This window comes from Simochromis diagramma, unplaced genomic scaffold (genome assembly GCF_900408965.1).
Source record: "Simochromis diagramma unplaced genomic scaffold, fSimDia1.1 OVJJ01000344.1, whole genome shotgun sequence".
NCBI classification, from domain to species: domain Eukaryota; kingdom Metazoa; phylum Chordata; class Actinopteri; order Cichliformes; family Cichlidae; genus Simochromis; species Simochromis diagramma.
In genome coordinates this window covers 3,094,659-3,116,624 of record NW_024387375.1, presented here as the reverse complement: position 1 = coordinate 3,116,624, position 21,966 = coordinate 3,094,659, and the positions used below count along the sequence as shown (strand labels likewise).

Genomic DNA, 21,966 nt, shown 5'->3' with positions numbered 1-21,966 from the left:
TCATCAGAACTACATTTCACACTGACGTGCAGTACTGTGCAAAAACCTTGAATCACCTCTCATTTCTTTTGGTTTTGCTTCACTGAAGCCATACTTTCTTATAATTTTTAAAGTGGTCTAGAACAGCAGTTTTCCGGTTTATTCTCTGGACATTGGCTGCTTTTTAACCAATTTTTAGATCTGTGGATTCATCTCTTGTTGTTTAAGCCACATCAGAATTGGTCTCAAAGCAAAGAATGGCTTCTTGACAGCCACTCTTAAGAAAGGGATGGGTAGAAAAAGCTGAGGTGTGCCAAATAACACACAAACTGAAAATGACTGAAAATAGTGTGGCATTCAAACGTGAAATTTTTGGTTCAAATTGTTGTCAGTATGTACAGAGGTGGTCAGGAGAGAGGTACAGCACTCATCTACAGTCATCTGTAAAACACACTGGAGGTTCTGTCACGGTTTGGGGCTGTTTTCCACCAGAGAGGTTGTGAATCTTGTCAAAACTGATGGAACTATGAACACAGAATAGTACTGTCAAAGTTTGTTCTACCATGTAATACCATCTGGAAAACATCTGAGTGGCAGTGTTTTCATTTTTTAGCTTGACAGTGATGACAGACACACTGCCAATGCAGTAAAAGCACACCTGTATAGAAAAAAGACACAGTGGAATACTATCAGTCATGGACTGACCTCCCCAGAACCTGAACCTCAATATTACTGAAGCAGTGTTGGATCATCCTTGCAGAGGATGAAACAACAGGCAGACAAGATTTGAAGATGAGTTTTGAATTTCCCTCAAAATGCCTGGAGACCTATTCCTGAAGACTACTTAAATTACAAGAAAGCATGCCTACATGAGTTCAGGCTGTTTTAAAAAGAAAAATGGTCATCAAGCTTATTTTTGTTAACTGATATAAAAGTCACAAGTAGACTTCAAAGGAAAATAACTCAAATGATTTTGTGAATTTGAAGACTAAAAAACAAAAAATACAGAGGAAATAATTCATGCAATATTCATTATTTTGGTAACATTTTTTTTTATTACAACTTGCCTGTTGAGGCTTTCATTGGTGTGTTTACTGAGACTGTGTACACAGCTTTTATTGTAACACCCCTCCATACAGTAACAACTAAAAAGAAACTAACAATGAAACTAATAAATAACTAAGTCAAACTAAACTGAATTAACAACAGAAAGATCTCACATTACATTTTTTGTGTGATGGTAGATATCAATAACACCACGAGCTGTTCCAGCTTTAATTTTGGTGAAAACTGGGTTAAGGTTAGGTTAAGGTCAAGGTCACAACAAATATGAAAATCAGAAAAAAACTTTCAATTACCCACAATATTTTACAGGTTGTCTTTAAGCTTCAACAATAAACTAGGCCTTGGGGGACATGAGTAACTAGGTGGGCTAAGCATTTGACCTTGACCTCTACTGTTAGCCCCTGAGGTCAGAACATGTTTTCCATACACTAAAATACTAAAATACAATGAACTTTTGCCAAAAGTTATTTAAGTGTTATTTGTGATTAAATATCATGATTTTTCTTTTCTTTTTCTTTTTCTTTTTTAGCTTTGTCATGGTTATATAAAACAGAGAGGTGATCGGATATCCATGATCGGATATGGGTCGCATAGGATCAAAAAATCGGATTTGATGCGCTTTCGCCTGCAGTGTGAACGTAGCCTTAATTGCTGCATCTTGTAGCTGTGTCGTAACCACTTATACCTGTCGTTTACTCACACTGTAAATCTCTCTGTGGAAAAGGTCACCATCATAATTGTTGGACAGAAATATTAGTTTAGTACAGTAACACTGGTTATGGAACATGGACATGATTTAAATTTGCCACATGACCCTCAATCTGATTTCCATCCATTTATTTGCTTCTTTTTATTTTGTCATGTTTTATTTTCAGAATGGACTCTGGAGGATGTCACCAGTGTGAGTGTGTGTCTTCAATCTCTTTGACAAGTGACACCATGTCGTCCTCTCTAGTAATATAGAGGGCCATGTTATGTCCTTACTACATTTATACTCAGAAGATGTACTCATCTTACTTTAAGATTGGAAATACAAAAATATGAGTGTGGGCATTATATCTAGCAAGATGAAATTAAATGATTTATCCCAGCGACAGAGCTTCACTGCTTTCATACAGTAAATGGCCTGTATTTGTATAGCGCTTTTACTAGTCCCCCCAAAGCGCTTTACACACCCAGTCATCCACCCATTCACATACTGGTGGAGTTGTAGCCACAGCTGCCCTGGGGCAGACTGACTTCTGTCAGTCTGGGGCAGACTGACTTCTGTTCATTGACTTCTGCCCCCAGAAGTCAATGAACTTTTGCCAAAAGTTATTTAAGTGTTATTTGTGATTAAATATCATGATTTTTCTTTTCTTTTTTTTTTTTTTTTTTTTTTTTTTTTAGCTTTGTCATGGTTATATAAAACAGAGAGGTTTGGACAGGCAATTTATCTAAATGTTAATCAACCTTTATAAAGCACGCCCTCTATTCATACTGGAAATCTGACTTTTGGTAAAAGTTCATTGTTAATAAATGGTGCACAAAACTTTGTTTGTTCAGCACACACAGTTCACCTTTGCGTAATTTCTCCCATGTACTGAAACAGCAATTTCTTCACATAAATCAGTCAAATCTAGGAAAAGTTCCCACCCCAGACCTTCACAATCAGCTAAGTGGATTTGCGGATTCATACACATACAGTGCTAAAAACACAAAGTGGATCTTGAAGTCTATAATCTTTTTTCTTTCTGGTTTCAGAAACTCACAGCAGAATGTCAAAGTGCTGCCCACAATGTCATTGTCATGCATTACAAGTGTGACCTGATCAAAGAGAAGGACATCCAAGTTCACAGCAATCGAAAAGCAGCACAAAGGTGTGCACTTGTGCTGCAACACAATCACTGTTACGTGGAAAAACCAGGATTGAAATGCAGGTAAGAGGTCAAAGTTTTAGCAGTTTTGCTTCTTGATCTGCAGTAGAGTAAATGGACAAAGAACCAATATTTCTTTACAGCACTTAAGTTGACTTTTTTTATTTGTACTGGCAACTTTTTACTTTTACTCCTGTCATCCTAAAACAACTCTTTCTGACATTTTCAAAAAAGGCTCATGAATTTAGGTTTAACAAATCTGAGGGGACCTAATATTTCCTGTTGTCACAGTCAGCAGGTGCAGACTGTGTGGAGTGGAGAATAGAGGACCCAAATGCACACAAAACAATGCTTGGAAATGAACTGTAACACCCCTCCATACAGTAACAACTAAAAAGAAACTAACAATGAAACTAATAAATAACTAAGTCAAACTAAACTGAATTAACAACAGAAAAATCTCATATTACATTTTTTGTGTGATGGTAGATATCAATAACACCACGAGCTGTTCCAACTTTAATTTTGGTGAAAATTGGGTTAAGGTTAGGTTAAGGTCAAGGTCACAACAAATATGAAAATCAGAAAAAAACTTTAAATTACCCACAATATTTTACAGGTTGTCTTTAAGCTTCAACAATAAACTAGGCCTTGGGGGACTGTCGCTGCACGCTCGGAGCCATAAACATAGATTGCTTTGACAGTAGTAACAGGCAGTAATAAAGGTGTAAGGTTCACGTCGCACGGTTTACATCATTTAGAATTAGCTTTTACTTGGTCATCACGTGTTTGTCATTCTAACAATGATGATGTAACGTGTCACAGAGTAAAAGTTATCTCAAACTGTTTTCATAAACCTGACAACAGGATTGGCTGAAAGCCTCCCTGCAGGGCGGGGAACTGTAGCTGTTTGAGAGAAAAAGGTGGACTGACATGACTCAGATGTTTCTCTCTCTATACATAAATGCTCACACGGGACAGTGAAAGATCTGTCGCTCTCTCTCTTCGTATTTGTGCTTCTTTCGTGCTTGTAGCAGGTTACCGCTGTGATGGAGCGCTGGCGTGGCAGAGTGGCTCTGGTGACCGGAGCCTCAGTCGGGATTGGGGCGGCTATAGCTGTAGAGTTGGTCCGGCTCGGTATGAAAGTAGTGGGCTGCGCCAGGGACGTCGCAAAAATCCAGGTTTGTTCTGAAGTGAAAACTAGAGTATCTTGACCTATATCCAGGGCCGGTGCCAAAAAGTGGTTGTCTGCCAAAAACTGCGGTGTTTGGCAAAAACTGATTAATGTATTTAAACTGCTATAAATAACTTATTGGTCTATAATATGTGAAACATATTTCAAATGTATCCCTCATTAATGATATCAAGTCATCTTGAGCAACAAACAACATTCCTGTAACAAGGTAGCCGCAGTTAGTTTTTGGCAGTGACTTTTATGTATCCTTTATTTATGCACTTAAAAAAAAATTCTGTTGACTTTAAAAATGTCTCTTTTAAGAGTAATCTGGCCAAGAGGACAGCTGAAATTGCAACAAAAGCAAAAATAGTTCTGTAAACATATTTTAAGTGACAAAAGGGAGCTGATTGTAACTGGTTACATTATAACCAGTTACAAAAATACTTGAGAAACAGGTAATTTTTTAATTTTATATATAACCCCTTTGTAATACCTGTTCACCAAAGTCTATTTAGCAACATACGTTACGATATTACACGTAAAAAACACACGGGAACATTGGAAATCAGTTTTTGGCAGGCAATCACTTTTTGGCACAATACTGGACTGGTAATCTGGTATACCGGGTATTTTCCCTGTGGGCCGAAGCATTTGTAGGGGGCTGATTTTTTTCTTCTTGTTTGCATTAGTTCAATTTTAATTTTCAATCAAATCTCTTAACGCCTCTGGCCCTTCCTACTTTCCGTGTGCGCCTACGCACCCTAGAACAGAGTTAGTTTTAATAAAGCGGGATACAAACGAAGAAAGAAAAGAGGAAAAAAAACTAAGAGAGAAAAATAAACAAGAAATAGATACAGCAAAGTGTGTCAAATTAACCGACATCTTAGCAGTGCAGTAGTACCAGAAACAGCTGCTATAAAGCCCTGGCATTCACAAGAGCCTGCTGTAGCTCATGGCTTTATTTCTGTGTCTCTATTCTAAACGCACGTAAATAATTTTTGCAAGAACAAATGTCACATTTTGAGTAGAAAATTATTTTCATGTACAAAATTCATGTACAGAATTCATGTATTTCAGTGTTTGCTATTATCCACATAGACACAAAATAATAGTGTAGTTAAGAACATTTTCGGTTAGTATTTCTAATTATTTGATTGTAAAATATATATTTTTTATGTTGGTTTTAATCTAGTTTAAACCAAACCACTTCACTGGATTTAGCTACATTTGTGTTTCCTGAATGCAGTGGCTAGCGAGCTGATTGGAGACCAAAACAGCCACTCATTTTGAATTCAAGTCTGTAATTAGTTGGTTTTGTGGCATATTTATAACCATGTACAGAAAAAGTTGAGTGTGCAGGGAGCAGAGATGTTGAAAGCAGAAGCAATATACTGAGAGCACACAGAGCAGAGATCTGAGCAAGAGCAAATGCCAACAACTGAGCGAGAATGGCAGTTATTGTGTGTGTATATGTATAATAGCAAACACTGAAATGAATTTTGTTTGTTCAAAATAATTGTCTCCTTAAAATGCAACATTTGCAAAAATTATTTATGTGCCTCTCAGAATAGAGGCACAGTTGCTAGCATTAGCCATGGAGAGCACAAGAGGACCAGCAGTCCCAACAAGAGAGTGAGGAAGAAACAGAGGAAGGTGTAGTTAACGAATAAGGTAGAGAGAGGAAGAGACTCAGGGAAAAATAAATGGCTCATGGTTAAAGCAATTTGATAATAACAAGCTAATAGCTAAAAGGTAACTTAATTTCTACATTGCAACTAAGATGTTCTAGCCCAACAACAGCTGTACGAACCTGATTAAAAAAGAAAAGAACATTTTGATAGACCAGGCCTGCATCTATCACTTAGTGTATTTCGATCTTGGCTGTTGCATTTTATATTTTTTAGTCTATATTTATATTTATATATAAGTTCACTGTTACCTAGCAAAAAAGAACAGAGGGAGCGGCTGGGCAAAAGTTGAACAGTTTATCTGACTAACACTAAATAAACCTGAAAAACCAGCTTTACAATAATCTATTGTAATGCTATAAATCAGATTCTGTGTAAAAGTTCACTGTTAATAGATTTTTAATTTAGTCCAACACAGAAACAGAAGGCTGGACACATATGAGCTGATGACTCTAGAGTCTAGACCACAGGTGTTGAAGTCCAGGCCTCGAGGGCCGGTGTCCTGCAGGTTTTAGTTGTGCCCTTCATCCAACACAGCTGATTTAAAGGCTAATTTACCTCCTCAACGTGTCTTGAAGTTCTCCAGAAGCCTGGTAATGAACTAATCATTTGATTCAGGTGTGTTGACCCAGGGAATCTTGTTGCTTTTGAGATAGAAAGATAAGTTACTGTGCAGCAGATCTGATGAAACAGCTGATGGCAGGATGTGTTCAGACATGAGTTGAGACCCAGTGAGAAGAATGTTTTTGCAGTTGGAGACAAAAATCTGACTTCCAGTGTTGTACAAAGTTACTGATCAGCTGTGTTATGAAAACTGAAATCCACAAATTTACAGTAATTACAGGGCAGAGTTATTTTGAAGCTAAACCTCTGTCATCATTCCCTTCTTGGTTTCAGAAACTGGCAGCAGAGTGTCAGAGTGCCGGCCACCCTGGTGTTTTGGTTCCTTTCAAGTGTGACTTGACCAAAGAAGAGGAGATTCTGGCCATGTTCGCAGCGATCAAAGAGCAGCACAAAGGTGTGGATGTGTGCATCAACAACGCTGGCTTATCTCATCCAGAGCCACTGCTAAGTGGCAAAACCAGTGCCTGGAAGAACATCATGGATGTAAGAGCTCAGAGTTATTTTAGAAAAAATTATCTGCAGTTCTGTTTGAAAGAAGCGTTCACAGGAGTGGTTTCCCAGAAGAGCAATTAAATGATCAGTTTTAAGTTGATTTGTTCATAGTTTTTAGAATATGACACATGAAACTTTCAATTTAGTCCATATCAAAAACAGAAATTTGGACAGAACTAAACTTACTATCATGCAGAAAATTTTCAGCTGTATTAGGCTTATATTAGACAGAGAGAAAGAAAGTTTATTTTAATGTAAATGAACCAGTATAACCATTTCCAAACAAGTCATCCATTAAATCCCATTCTGCTGAGTATAATCCATCACAAAAAAAGAAAGTCTGATACAACCAAAGTCATGACTCTCATCTGAATTACAAAGTTGTTGTCCTAAAATCCTGCAAAACAACATAGTTTGTTAAAATAAGTGCAATAGGACAAAACTCAGAAAGTTGAAAAGTTCCACGAAAGTAGGCAAACAACTCCCCTGGAGAATTTTGATTTTCTTTGTTGTTTATTTCTCTGCTTGGTTTCTTACAGGTGAACGTTCTTGCACTGAGCATCTGTACACGTGAAGCTTATCAGTCAATGAAAGAGAGAAACGTGGACGATGGGCACATCATAAACATAAACAGGTGCAGTTTTACTTGCTAATAGAAAGTGACAGAACTTTGAAATCTGTCGATTTAAATGTCACATAAATGTCATAATATGATTCTAATCATCATTTAGTCTGATTAAGACCATCCTGTAGCAACATGACTCAACAGACCTTTTTCAAAGCACACATTTGGCTAACAGGAAAAGCAAAGATGGTACCATTAACAATACTCATGGTTCTTATGCATAGAGATGATTATCTGTTGAATTCAAGCCAAATAATGCAACACACAACGATGTTTAAATCTGTCTTTCCTGGGCAAGACAGATTTAGACCGATTAAATCTGTCTTGCCAGGGTATGTCTTTCTGTATTTTCTCTACTGATGTTGTTCCTCTTTGTGTTTCTTGTCTGATAAATCTCCCCTGCTCTGAACTGATGTAGACCTGCAAGAAGCCAAATTCTCCTAACATAGACTAGATTTTCTGAAACCCAAAAACAAGCTTAGAGGAGGTGCGGAATATAGTACCACTTGTTACTATAAAAATTACAATATGGATAAAGATCATTTATGGGCTTTTGGTCCAGTGACACCAAAAACATGTTTCCTAATGCAACAGACCGTGCTTCGTTCACTTAAACCTCGAGCCACTAAATGAAATGCAGTAATCATTATTTATTGATTTGATTTTTTCTATTGTGGAAAATGTTTGTAGATCAGAATTATTTTGTAATCACATCATTATTACAAGATTTAAGAAGGGAAATAACAGATCTTTGTTTAAGGACTTTACTAGGGCAATGATTACTTTAATTGCTAGTTAATCTGAAAAAAGTACTAGTAATAGTTTAAAATGAATTTGTTCGTTCATGGCTTATAAAACTCCTGTTGCAGCTTGTGTGGACATCATGTCTTTGATTTTGCTGATCTACATTTCTACACCGGCACCAAGTTCGCTGTAACTGCTCTGACTGAGGGCCTGAGACAGGAGCTGCGCGCTGAAAAGAGTCATATCCGAGCCACAGTAAGGCTTTAAAACACACTGTAACCAACTGGAAAAGTGCAGTTAACACAAGTATAAGCTGCTGTGAGACACATGCACAGTAGATCCTACAGTTCTTTAATCATTATCTCCTTTTGCAGAGCATTTCTCCTGGTTTAGTGGTGACAGAATTTGTATCACGGGCCAACAATCCTGATGAAGTGGCTGGCATATATGCCTCATATAAGGTAAAATTATTAATCCTACAGTTTGTGGAGGGTTGACATGATCATTCAGATAAAATCAAATGACACACTTTTCACTTCTCTAACAGGCTCTGCAAGCAAAAGACATTGCCAGTGCTGTCACGTACGTCCTCAGTGCCCCTCCTCATGTTCAGGTTTGTGATTTTTCTCTTTATTTTCAGTCCTTTCTGTTTTGAACTTTCCTCTTTAGCATTTTAAATAACAACACTTTCCTTATAATAATTTAAGATGATCATATAACATTCACATAACTTTTCTTTCAGATTGGAGAACTTCTGCTCGAAGCTATACAGTAGGTGTCATGCAGCTTTTGTTGCCCCAGCAACTCCAGGACCAGGGTAGTCTTCACATTAAGGTGGTGTGATCGACTCATCTGACTACTCAACACAGCAAGATCAATTTACAGAATACGGAAAGAAACAATAAGGAAATTTGTCCAAGAGTTAACTGTCTTCTTCTTAAAAATGCTGGAACATGATGCACTTCCTCTGTCGCATGTTTAATTGTGACCTACCTCTTATGACAGTCTGTGAGGATGTTACCGTCACTGTGTTTTTTAGTGTCTTTGAGAAGTTGCACCATGTGACCCTGTCATATATTCTACTGGCATTTTTTTTATTTCTTTATTACATTTAACAAAGTGCTATCAAACTGGTCATGAAAGAACTTTTTGATGTTGTCCTGAAAATTTGACGCTAATATAATAAAAAAATATTTTCAAAAGAATTTGTTGTTATTTCCCCTACCCGGGAAATTTTGTAACAGGGTGGAAAAGAGAGTTGAACCTTGGATACAGGAGGTGAAATGTGGTTTAATAACATAAACAGTACATGAAATGTAGGAGCTTTTTTCACAGGATTGTCACTGTGGAGCCGTGATGCAAATTCTGTGTCCAGTAAAGCAGGAGAGATGCACAAAAAAGGTGAATAGTGAGGAAGCTGAAGGAAGCAATGTATATGTATCTCATAGCAGCTTGGGGTGTACTTTAACTGTGACTGTGGCTCGAATGCTGGTCTTTTCTGCACAATTTCATACAGTAACAAGGTGGTACGAGACTCCTGCATCTTCTCTGGGTGCTGCTTTTAGGTTTTAAAAAATCCAAACTGCGGAGTTATAATTTGGCAATTCACATGTCTAGATCAGGTAAAACAAGATCAAGTGAGAGACACAGTAAACAGTGTACAAAGAGGAACAATATCAGTGGAGGAGACACCTAAAAGAATCCCTGGGGCCAACATAATCACTGTCTGTTTTCTTGTTTTGCTTGAACGCAACAGATAACTAGAAAAATTTGCATTTCCTGCGAAAATGCTGTGTGGATGCTTTAAAGCTGAAGCTGTATGCAAAAACTAGCTGAAAAAGCTGAAAAGTTGCAGAAATTGTAAAAACTTTGCAGAAGCAAAGGAACTTTGCTAAAATGTAATAACTTGTGGAAATCCATTAAAAAGATATGACGAGAGAAAAAAGTGGTTCATTTCCAGAGTTTGAAATCTGAAGAAATCTGAGCGAAGGACGAATTTCCTACCCTCAAACAAGTCTAACTCATTTCAGAACGGTAATAGGTGAGAAAATAATTCTTGAATTGTGAGCGTCAGGAGTGTCTGAAGATATACTGGGACAAGCCTCATGTCTTAACTTCGCTTCGTTAAGGAGATATGACGATTCGAATATGCCTCTCATTACAGAAATCAGGCGGTGATTTTGAACAAGCTCGCCATTGACTTTCTATGGAGAGTTTTGCAACTTTGTGTTGGTCTGAGGAGATTTGCCAAAATTCTATAAATCGCACAACAATGATAGTGACATTTTCGGAAAGCCAGCAAAAATACCTACGTTTTGATGTATACTTTGTGGAAGTTGAGTGAAAATTGAGCAAGTAGCAAGAAGTTGTTCGGACATGAAGAGAAGACTGCAAAACCTTCAGTGGCACACTGGAAGCCAAGTGCATAGCAACCATAACAACGCATGTATTTTGTGAAAAATCACAATTTTGCAACTGAAAACTTTAAGAGGCATAAAAGTAAAACGGTAAAAGAGTTGAAAAAGCTGAATCATACCTGAATAGCCCAATAATTTGAGAACATTTTAAAGTTTGAATGGTTGTTCTACATGAAAATATGAGGAAGTAGTTAAGTTTCAAAAACAAGCAAATTTTAGCAGAATTGCAGAAGTTTCCCATTCATTTCAATGGGACAAATTAAGCTTAATATTTTAAAAAGTATAATAGTGAAAAATACCAAAAGACATAGCCATCATTAGCAGAAATAGCAGAATAGTTTAAAATTTGAACGGTGAAAATCGGCTGAAAATTGTGGAAGTATTTAAGTGCCAAAAAGTGTACGGAAGTCCCAAGAGGAACTCAATAGTGTGGATGCTTAAAGCATCCACACAAAAAGTCCATCGGGCGCATGGGAGTTTGCCCAACCAGTCTGCATCTGTTTTGTGGACTTGGAGAAGGCATTTGACCGTGTCCCTGGTGGGGTCCTGTGGGGGGTGCTCCGGGAGTATGGAGTGTCTGGCCCATTGTTACAGGCCATTCTGTCCTTATTTTTTTATGGACAGAATTTCTAGGCATAGCCAAGTGGCGGAAGGCTTTCACTTCGGTGGTCTCAGGATGTCATCTCTGCGTTTGGCAGATGATGTGGTTCTGTTGGCTTCATCAGGTGATCTCTCGGCTGGCCTGGGAATGTCTTGGCGTTCCCGCGGATAAGCTGGAGGAGGTGGCTGGGGAGAGAGAGGTCTGGGCTTCTGTGCTTGGGCTGCTGCCCCCGCGAACTGACCCCGGATAAGCGAAAGAAAATGGATGGATGGATAATATAGAATATATATATTCTATATTATTGTTATTTTAGTATTTTCAGAATAAAGGCAATAGAATAAAATTTGGGATATTTAATTTAGTAGATTTTTATGCTGCCTGTCCTGAAATAAACCCAAGGGATTTATGTCGGATAGTTAAATGTATATTTCAGAATTTTTTATTGTTTTATACTTTATACTGGTTGAATTCTTTCCATCATAAACTGTTTTTTAAATGAAATATCCTCTATATATTAATAATAAATACTGGAGCGCAATAAATGTCCCCTGAAAATCATTTTATTTCATACATTCAAACTTTTCAGTACAAATGTTTCAGCCCTGATAAATGTAGTTAAGACATAAGATTATATGAGAGAGCACATGATGGAACTTGTCAAAGAGGCTGAAGAAACACACAGTGATAGTAACATCCTCAGAGGCCATTTTGAAAACAGGAAGGCCACAAAAATATTGCAGTTGCCGAGGGAACAACTTCAGTGACTTGTGCTACACAGCTTCAATGTGAATGTCTCCAATCTGAAAGAAAAGTTAAATAATGCTTTATTATTATAAGTAAACTTGTGATATTAAGAATGTTGCAGAGCAAAATCCAATGAGTCAAAAAACGGTTGTAAAAGTGAAAATTACAAACCTGAACATGAGGAGGAGCACTGAGCACATATGCGATAGCACTGACGATATCTTTTGCTTCCAAAGACTGTCAAAGAAGTGAAAAAATGCTTAAATTATTTTTATCTGAGTAATCAAATCAACAGTACACAAACGGTAGGATTAATGGTTTTACCTTATACGCAGCATATATCCCATCTTTTTTCTCGGGATTTTCACTGTGGAGCCGTGCTGCAAATTCTGTGTCCACTAAACCAGGAGAAATGCACTGAGAAAAAACAAAAATGGAAATTTCAGTAAACAATGTGTATGTGTCTCAAAGCAGCCGATCTTGGTATTAAAGACACATTTGGAGTCAATTAGTGTCTTTTAAATACTCACCGTGGCTCGGATATGGGTCTTATCTGCACGCAGCTCCTGTCTCAGGCCCTAAGTCAGAGCAGTCACAGCATACTTGGTGGCGGTGTAGAAATGCAGATCAGCAACAGGTAAGACGTGATGTCCACACACGCTGCAACAGAAGGTTTACAAGCTGTTACCAAATCAGCATTTACCAAGACTGATACAGTGATCTGATCTCAGATCTTCATATGAGAAAAATCCCCAATCATATTTAGGTTCTGAATTGCTGGTTGGTCAATTAAATAAAATGAAAATGACACTTTAGGTTTTAGGATATTGTGATAGACATTTTTCACTACTGTCTGGCACTTTTTTCAAATTAACAGTTAATTAAACTAATTATTATACTAGTGAACTCCTGACATGGGGTTTGACTCTTTTTGCTTCCTAAATGTTTTAATAACAGAGAGCTACAGACCTTTTTAACAGTATAACAAATAAAATAAATAGGTAAATACACAATGGTGGCTTTATTCTATTGTCTGATCCAGGATTTGGTGTTGTGCATGTTGGGTAAAAGAAGCTTATGCTGTAGCCAACATGTAATTTGGTGTAACTGGACTAAAAAGTCCATAAATTACCTTTCAGCATAATCCATTTTGTACAGTAAGATGTGGTACTAGACCCCTTGTACTTTCACTGGGTGCTGCTTTAAGGTTTAAAAAAATCTAGCCTGTGTTAGGAAACTCTCACAAGTCTACATCAGGTCAGACCAGGGGATATGAATAAGATAAAAAAGAACAATAACAGTGGAAAATATGTGTAAAAGGCCTAACAGTGTCTTGCCTTGATAATAATCTCCATGTCAAAGAGCTAGCAGTATTGTTAATACCACCATCTGTGCTTTTCCTGTTAACCAAATATTTGATGTGAAAAGGGTTTAAAGAGTCCTGGACAATCATGATGGTAATGGTCAAGATATTTTTCTGATGATTAAGTCAACAGACTTCACAAATCCCCATCATTATTCATCAACAAATAAAACTGCACCTGTTGAGATTTATGATGTGCCCATCGTCCACGTTTCTCTCTTTCATTGACTGATAAGCTTCCCGTGTGCAGATGCTCAGTGCAAGAACGTTCACCTGTAAGAAACCAAGCAGTGAAATAAACAACCAGGAAAATCAACACTTTCCAAATGACTTGTTGTTTCTTGTGCATAAGAAGCATTAAGTAGTTTTTGGCCACTTGTGTACCTTTTGAACTCTGAGTTTTGTCAAATTGTGTAACAATTTTGTAATTCAGATGATTCATGAGTTCGGTTGAAGAATACTTCCTGTTTTTGGGATGGATTAAACTGAGCATAATGTACCCCACCTATTTACAGTGAACTTTTACACAAAATGTGATTTACAGTGTGATTAATGGATGACTTGTTGGAAAACTGGTCACACTGGTTTATTTACATTGAAATATTTTTTTTCCTGTCTGTCATATATAAGTCTGCTGCAGCTGAAAATTTTCTCCATGACAGTGACATTAAACATCAAAATTTAAATATTCAAAATATAAAAAAGCAAAATTTTGCATAGTTTGTTTAGATTAAATAACTGCAAAAACTGCAGAAAATAGTAACGACAATATTTTGAATCAACAAATTTCTTGTATTTTTTCAATATAATTTTTTTTACCCACTTTTGTGTATTTTTTATTTATTTATTTATTTATTTTTTTACCTTTCTCAGCTATTTAGTTTTGTGATATTATGAGCTGGATTGTTTTCCGATTGTTTTCTGTTGTAGTAATTTACCTACTACGGTGATAAAAGTTCTGTCTTAGCTTATTCTACAAACTACGGATGAGTCAACGTTAGAGTGATCATTGAAGTTCACTTCAGTGTTCTGCTGGGGAAGCCATTACTCAACTTTCACACAGCTGCAGATTTTCTAAAACATTTCTGAGCTCTTACATTCATCATGTTCTTCCAGCTGTTGGTTTTGCCATTTAGCAGCGGCTCTGGGTGAGCCAAGCCAGCGTTGTTGATGCAGACGTCCACGCCTTTGTGCTGTTCCTTGATCGCTGCAAACATGGCCAGAATCTCCTCCTCTTTGCTCAAGTCACACTTGAATGGGACCAAAACACCAGGGTGGCCGGCGCTCCGACACTCTGTTGCCAGTTTCTGAAACCAAAAAGGAAACGATGACAGAGGTTCAGCTTCAAAATAACATTAGTGTTGTATAAGACTGCCCTTCAAATGGTTACTGTAAATATGTTTAAGATTTGCTTTAAGTTTTGAGCTTGTATTTCACAACTCATTTCAGTAATTTGTCCAAAACTGGAAATCCCATGTCTGAACACATCCTGCCCTCACTGGTTCACCAAGCCTGCTGTACAGTACCTTAAAAAACAAAAACTATTTTAACATGAAAACATTCTGACAGTATATTATAACCGAGACCCTCACAAGGGAGATCACTCATTTCATATGTGGAAAACTTTAGACTGTAAACAGTTAAGCTGCTGGATGTGTACAAATAGTCCAGTCCTTCTTCTTGTAGTCTTTGTCATATTGTTTGTGTTTTCTATCATTCAACCTGGGCTGAGTCCTGCTTTTAAGTCCTTTACTTTACAGTTCATTTCAAATTGTTATTTTAAAAAAACCTCTGTAATTTTCCCCACAGTTTATTCCGCAGTTTAGTTACCAATGTTTCTCACCTTGTTGATCCTCAAAGAAGGGTTTTGAAAAGTGCTATATCTATAAATACATGCATTATATTCATTATCATACAGATTCATTTTGTTTGGCTATATCGAGAGAACAAACAAAGACAGTTGAAACCAGGACTTGCATAATATACAAATATTCTTCAAGCCGTTAAACTCTAAATCCTTCATGTGTTGTCAGTTAATTTTTGCCCAGCTTTCTGTTTCTGTGCTGGACTTAACTGAAAATCTATTAGCAGTGAACTTTTACATTGAATCTGATTTACCAAACAGTCAGCATGCAATATTATAATACTGTATAACGGCAGTAAAAGAAAAAAAAACTTTACAAAGACTTATAGTTCATTTCAGTCTTACAGTGGATTATGTGTTGCAAAGCTCGTTCTGCAGGTTTATTTAACTGCCATAAAATCGGCTACTGTCCAGCCTCTCATCATTTTTGCTGTATCAACATAATCATCAAACTATGAGTATGCATATGCCCCAACAACAAACAAAACAAATGAAAAAACACACACACAAAAAAACACTTTTAAAAAAATGCAGTTGTTGCTCTTTGCTGAAAAGGAGTTTTCATTTCAAAACAAACCTGTTTTGAACTGAAAGCCCACCACTTTCATTCCGAGCCGGACCAGCTCTACCGCTATTGCCGCCCCAATCCCAACCGAGGCGCCGGTCACCAGCGCCACTCTTCCCTGCCAGCGCTCCATCACAGTCCAGCAACTTGCAACACACACGAAAGAACCACAAATATGAAGAGAGAGAGAGAGTGACGGATCTTTAACTGTCCTGTGCCGGGAAGCATTTATATATCCATCTGAACTATGTCAGCTTGCTGTGACGATAAGTCATGTTTGTGTATTAGGCAATGTAAGGAAAGGGAGCAACATATTTGCCAATTCATTATGAATATGTGTTACATAATCTCTCCTGATGTTTAGACCAGTTCATTCATTGTTAGCATCAATACTATCTATGTTAAATCAATATTACACATTTACTATGTTTATTAAAATGTAATAAATACACATTTACCATCTAATGGCAGTATTCAATATCTTAAATTAAAAATTGCCTTAAACTGTTTCCATAAACACAAAAACAAGATTAATTGCATGCATCCATGCAGGGGGAGAGCTGCCTCTATAACGTCAACACAAACCCAACCATGCTGACAAAATGTCATGGTCCAGGGTCGTTGTGATGGTTTTTTTTTTTTAGCTTTGATTTGTTATTTCTTAGATGACTGGCTCCTATTCGTATTGTTACTCCAGTATTCCCCACTGATTCCATGTCTCTGTTTCCTTGCTTCCATTTTTCCTCCTTCAGTCTTGTATACGTGTCAGTACTTTTCTCCTTGTCATAGTGGGGTGTGGTTTTGGGTTCAGCTGCAGCAGTGTCAGGTGAGGTGACTAGCACACCTGTTGTGCATTAGCCAGTAAACCTAATGAGGGGGCATCTATGCTGACACACCCAGCAATGGTGTGGAGAGCTGTTTGTGGGGTTATGAACCACTCGGGGAGGAATTTGAATGCGCTTTATGCACATCTCTTTTGCTAGCTGTGGTGGAGGTGTGGTCCCTAGCTCAGCTGCAGGGGAGGAGTGGTGCAGTGAGCTCAAGGGGGCGGTACCAGGAGGCAGGTGAGTTACAGGTGGTGGCGATTGACTGATCACGGTGTCTCTTTCCTTTTCTCTATATAGTGAAAGCAGTCGAGTGGAGACGAAGAGAGCTGGACTGGAACAGACCTTGTTCCTTGAGTTCAACACTGTCAATAAAATGCAATAATAGTAAGCACAATCATTGTGTGTCGTGTACTTTTCCACTAACATTTTTGATCCATGTGTGAAAGCTAAAACAAAGGAAGACTGTTTGCTGCCTCGGTCATACAGCAGATGCAGGCAGTAATATTCCACTTTTAGTTCAGTGGTGTCGAAGTCCAGGCCTCGAGGGCCGGTGGCCTGCAGGTTTTAGATAATACCCAGGGTCAACACACCTGAATCAAATTAAGGTGTGTTGACTCAAGCAAATAAAGGGAGGAATGTCAGAAGGAAACAAAAGGGGCAGCATTGTTGCAATGTCATGGTTAGTCATGTTGATGTTGATGTTCAAGTTCAGGTGGCTTTCATTGTCATTTGAACCATGTACAGTGGTAAAGTACAGAGTGGAATGAGACAGCATTCCTCCAAGACCCTGGTGCTACAGATGACACATAACAGACAAACACAGGACTGCGTAAAGTGGAATGTGCAAAATTGAAAAATAGAAAAGGCAAGACAGTGCATGACTATACAGAACAGGACGATAGAGACACAAGACAGTGCAATGGAAATGAACCACCAAGACAGCACTATTTGGTCCAGAGTGGCCGCTGTGTCCCGCGCCACCAGTCATCTTTGTTAAATGGTAAGTGGACTGATTCTTATATAGTGCTTTTCTACTCTCCCAGAGTACTCAAAACGCTCTATACAACATGCCACATTCACCCAATCACACCCATTCAACCAAGCACTTTCTTCTACTCTTAGTGCTTCCTAAATACATTCAGACACATTCATACTCTGATGGAAGCATCGGAGAGCAATTTGGGGACTTAGTATCTTGCCCAAGGATACTTGACATGTAGACAGGAGGAGCCAGGGATCGGAGCAGGTCACCTGCTGATCTGAAGGTTAGTGGTTCGATCCCTGGCTCCTCCCGTCTGCATGTCAAGTAAGGGAGTGATGTATTTGCAAAGTCATTATGAGCATTACATAATCTGTCCTGATGGTGTAAATGTAGACCAGCTGGGTCACTGTTGACATGAGTATTGTCTATTACAATAATGATCTTTATATGACTGAATCAGAAGAGCACAGCCTGTCACAGTGGACAATGTGGTTTCTCTTTACTGCAAATTCATAAGAAATAAGGTAATAAATACTTTGTAGAAAGCAGGGTCATGTATGCAATATGTGTTTTGTAATAGATTAGTCAAGGAATTATTTCTAAGATTGTTATTTTAGCCTACACAAACACACTTCAGCCCGAAGTTCAGAGAATTCATCCAACACGTGATTCCCACACGTGCATCACAAAAAAGAATGTACACTGTTGTACACTGCCTCCACAGGAATTAAGATATAAGTAGCAGCTAGGTGCTGCTATTAAATATATTGATCATCAGCAAGTATGAGCACCTCTATAAAATCTGAGGTTTTTACCAGTTTTCTGGTCTGGAGCATCATTTCTAAGTACACACTGGGAACATTTTTGCATTAATGTTCCAGAAAATACACATCAAGGTCAATTTTCAGACTGACACACCTCATTTCTCTACAGGTCTAATGTAGGATTTCAAATGTTAAAGTTCATGATAATAACCTACACAACCAGAAACAGAGAAAACACGTATGGCTTGTTTAGCTTTCTGGGAAAAAGAGTCCTCTTTCTAAGAACAACACACACTTCTCATACACGCACATCGCGGTGTATAAATTCAGAACTTCAGCCACACTATTCACTCGTGAAAATCTGAGCTCAGTCTTCACAGCCCATCTTCTTTTTGTCTCATTCATTACTTCAGGTGCCAACGCGTCTGCTGAAAAGCATCTCGCTAAAGGTAAGACTTTAAGATATTACTGCGTTAAGTGAAGCCTCTGAAGTGCAGTAAGCGCTGTTCCGTTCCCTGAACCGTTCTGCTCCCTGAGTTCTGTCGTGTTCCCTTACCTAGCTTGTGGTGAGGGTGTAGTTGCAGTTTTACAAAGCCATGCATTTTAATTAGGTCAATATTGATATTATTCGTGATGATTAAAAGCATGCGACTGAAAACGACAGAACAAATAGTGACACACCGTGGCTTCTCTAAAAACACACAGATGTCAGAAAATTACTTCTTCCTGCTAAAGAAAGGGTACAAATATGTAAATATACAACATCCATTTAAAGTCTACAGTATATAAATATTACCATGGAGGTATTTGTAATGTTAATGAAGGTGCTCTTTTCACATTTTTATACACAGTTCGTTTCCAAAAATCTTGGGATGTTGTGTAAAATTAAAATAGGAATGTATTGTAACGATTTAAAATCCTTACATTACATTTATCTATAAACATGGGGCCCACCTGCTAATAACAAATATAAAATTCACTTTGCCCTTGTGGAAGCAACATGTTCCAAACTGACAACTATAAAATTCCTTTAATTTATTGTACATTGTGTGAATTTTGTGCTTTCCTAATGATTCCTATATTCCATGGGAAGCACAATGGATACATTAAATCAATTCAGCATTTTAAAATGTTGCATTACTGGCCTGAAAACACAAGTTAACTTCTTCTCCAAGCTGCTTTTTCTTATGGATGAAGGTTTTTTGTTTCCCTCAGGTAGTGCTGCACCTGGCCCAGTCCCTAAAGGGTGCATCAAAGTTTACAGCATGAGGTTCTGCCTTTTTGCCCAGAGGGCCAGATTAGTGCTGAAAGCCAAAGGAATCAAGTAAGGCTACTTTTTATTCTGCTTTACTTTACGAATGGAAAGTCATGACAATCTTAACCTTTACTTAAACACGTATGTGCAACCTGTTTTTGTGTTTCAGGCATGAAATCATAAATGTCCATCTGGCAGACAAGCCTGAGTGGTACCTTAAAAAGAATCCATTTGGGATTGTCCCGACACTAGAGACACCTGCTGGTGAGTTGATATATGAGTAACCGATCACCTGCGAATAGTTGGATGAAGGTTACCCTGAAAAGCAGCTGCTTCCTTCTTCTCCTTTTGCTAAAGCAAAGAATGATGCTGGAGTATTTTTCCAAAGTAGGTCACATGGAAACTTGCACATAAATCTTTATATATATTTTTTTAATCACCAAATAATCAGTTTAATGTCAGTGTTTTAGATGATAGGATATTTTTACAGGATCTCATCAGGGAGAAAGAATGGTCAGGATGTCTCAGGACTGGAAGCTGAACTGAAAGAAAAGCTTTCCAAATTGAACGAGGTAGGTGGCACAATTGAGGCTTCTAGTTTCTTTACACATAAACATATAATTTGAAAGACTGTGTGTGAATGAGTGTGCTTGCAACTTTGCTTGCCAATCATAATCACTAATCAAAGGATTATTAAGATTATCTATACCTGGTTATTTTAGAGTATTAAATGCAACTCTAATGAAAGTAATATTCAATTTCTAGGACCTCGTTAACAAGAAGATCAAGTTTTTTGGTGGTGATTCCATAACAATGATTGACTACATGATGTGGCCGTGGTTTGAGAGACTGGAGGTCTTTGAGCTGCAACAGTAGGTTTTCCAGATCTTGTTGTTCCATAAAGGTTTACCTCTTCCATGTGGACTTATTTTTCTTCCTTTCAAATGAAGAAATAACAGTGCCCAATCTGCAAAACTGTAACACAACTAAAGTAACAATTTAATATCTAATTTGAGCTTTTCTTCCTTTGTAGCATCTACTGAATATCTTATATTTATTTCCTGTCTGCTGGATGTTTTGCAAACAAATGTGGGTTCACATGCTGTAATTTACTTTTGTCTCCTAGCTGTCTGGATGGCACACCTGAGATGAAGATGTGGACAGAGCGCATGCTGGAAGATCCAGCTGTCAAAGCCACAATACACAGCGTAGATGCCCACAAGGCCTTCTTCAAGCCCTTCGTTGATGGAAAACCAGACTATGACTATGGCCTGTAGAAGTTTGTGCTGACTGAACAAAAATATAGCTGTCTTTATATATTACTGTGTCAAGCAAATCAGGTCTGTTTTCAAAATTCTGATGTGACATGTGTAAAGAGTTAAAGAGTCTAAAAAGTGAATGGGAGTGATTTTCAAATAAAAATTGTCCATGAAATGACTGGCCTCATTCTGAGTTTCCTATTTGTGCTCTAAGATGTATAAAAACAGTTAAATAAGGAGTGATCATTAAAAGGAATTGAATATGATTTATTGATTTACATAATTCAATTAATCTATTTAGCAATTAGACACTGATGGCCCACCACAGAAGAAGAGCAGAAGTTGAGTGTGCAGGGAACAGAGATGTTGAAAGCAGAAGCGACATACTGAGAGCACACAGAGCAGAGATCTGAGCAAGAGCAAATGCCAACAACTGAGCGAGAATGGCAGTTATTGTGTGTGTATATGTATAATAGCAAACACTGAAATGAATTTTGTTTGCTCAAAATAATTGTCTCCTTAAAATGCAACATTTGCAAAAAATTATTTATGTGCCTCTCAGAATAGAGGCACAGCATTAGCCATGGAGAGCGCAAGAGGACCAGCAGTCCCAACAAGAGAGTGAGGAAGAAACAGAGGAAGGTGTAGTTAACGAATAAGGTAGAGAGAGGAAGAGACTCAGGGAAAAATAAATGGCTCATGGTTAAAGCAATTTGATAATAACAAGCTAATAGCTAAAAGGTAACTTAATTTCTACATTGCAACTAAGATGTTCTAGCCCAACAACAGCTGTACGAACCTGATTTTAAAAAAAAAGAACATTTTGATAGACCAGGCCTGCATTTATCACTTAGTGTATTTCGATCTCGGCTGTTGCATTTTATATTTTTTAGTCTATATTTATATTTATATATATGTTCACTGTTACCTAGCAAAAAAGAACAGAGGGAGCGGCTGGGCAAAAGTTGAACAGTTTATCTGACTAACACTAAATAAACCTGAAAAACCAGCTTTACAATAATCTATTGTAATGCTATAAATCAGATTCTGTGTAAAAGTTCACTGTTAATAGATT

The 21,966-nt window shown here is 37.7% G+C and overlaps 1 protein-coding gene and 2 pseudogenes across 1 annotated transcript; 2 read left to right on the top strand and 1 right to left on the bottom strand.

Annotated features, from left to right (window-relative positions):
• The first annotated feature begins 3,867 nt into the window (after positions 1 to 3,867).
• LOC120719414 (dehydrogenase/reductase SDR family member 11-like) lies at positions 3,868 to 9,452 on the top strand. Its single transcript, XM_040008555.1, has 7 exons — positions 3,868 to 4,081; positions 6,663 to 6,872; positions 7,421 to 7,515; positions 8,376 to 8,505; positions 8,625 to 8,711; positions 8,798 to 8,863; positions 8,993 to 9,452. Exons 1-7 carry the CDS (start codon positions 3,950 to 3,952, stop codon positions 9,023 to 9,025), a joined length of 753 nt encoding a protein of 250 aa, XP_039864489.1. The 5' UTR covers positions 3,868 to 3,949; the 3' UTR covers positions 9,026 to 9,452.
• Positions 9,453 to 11,812: 2,360 nt separating this feature from the next.
• Positions 11,813 to 15,163, bottom strand: LOC120719416 (annotated as a pseudogene).
• Positions 15,164 to 17,367: 2,204 nt separating this feature from the next.
• On the top strand, positions 17,368 to 21,118 carry LOC120719927 (annotated as a pseudogene).
• The last annotated feature ends 848 nt before the right edge of the window (positions 21,119 to 21,966 follow it).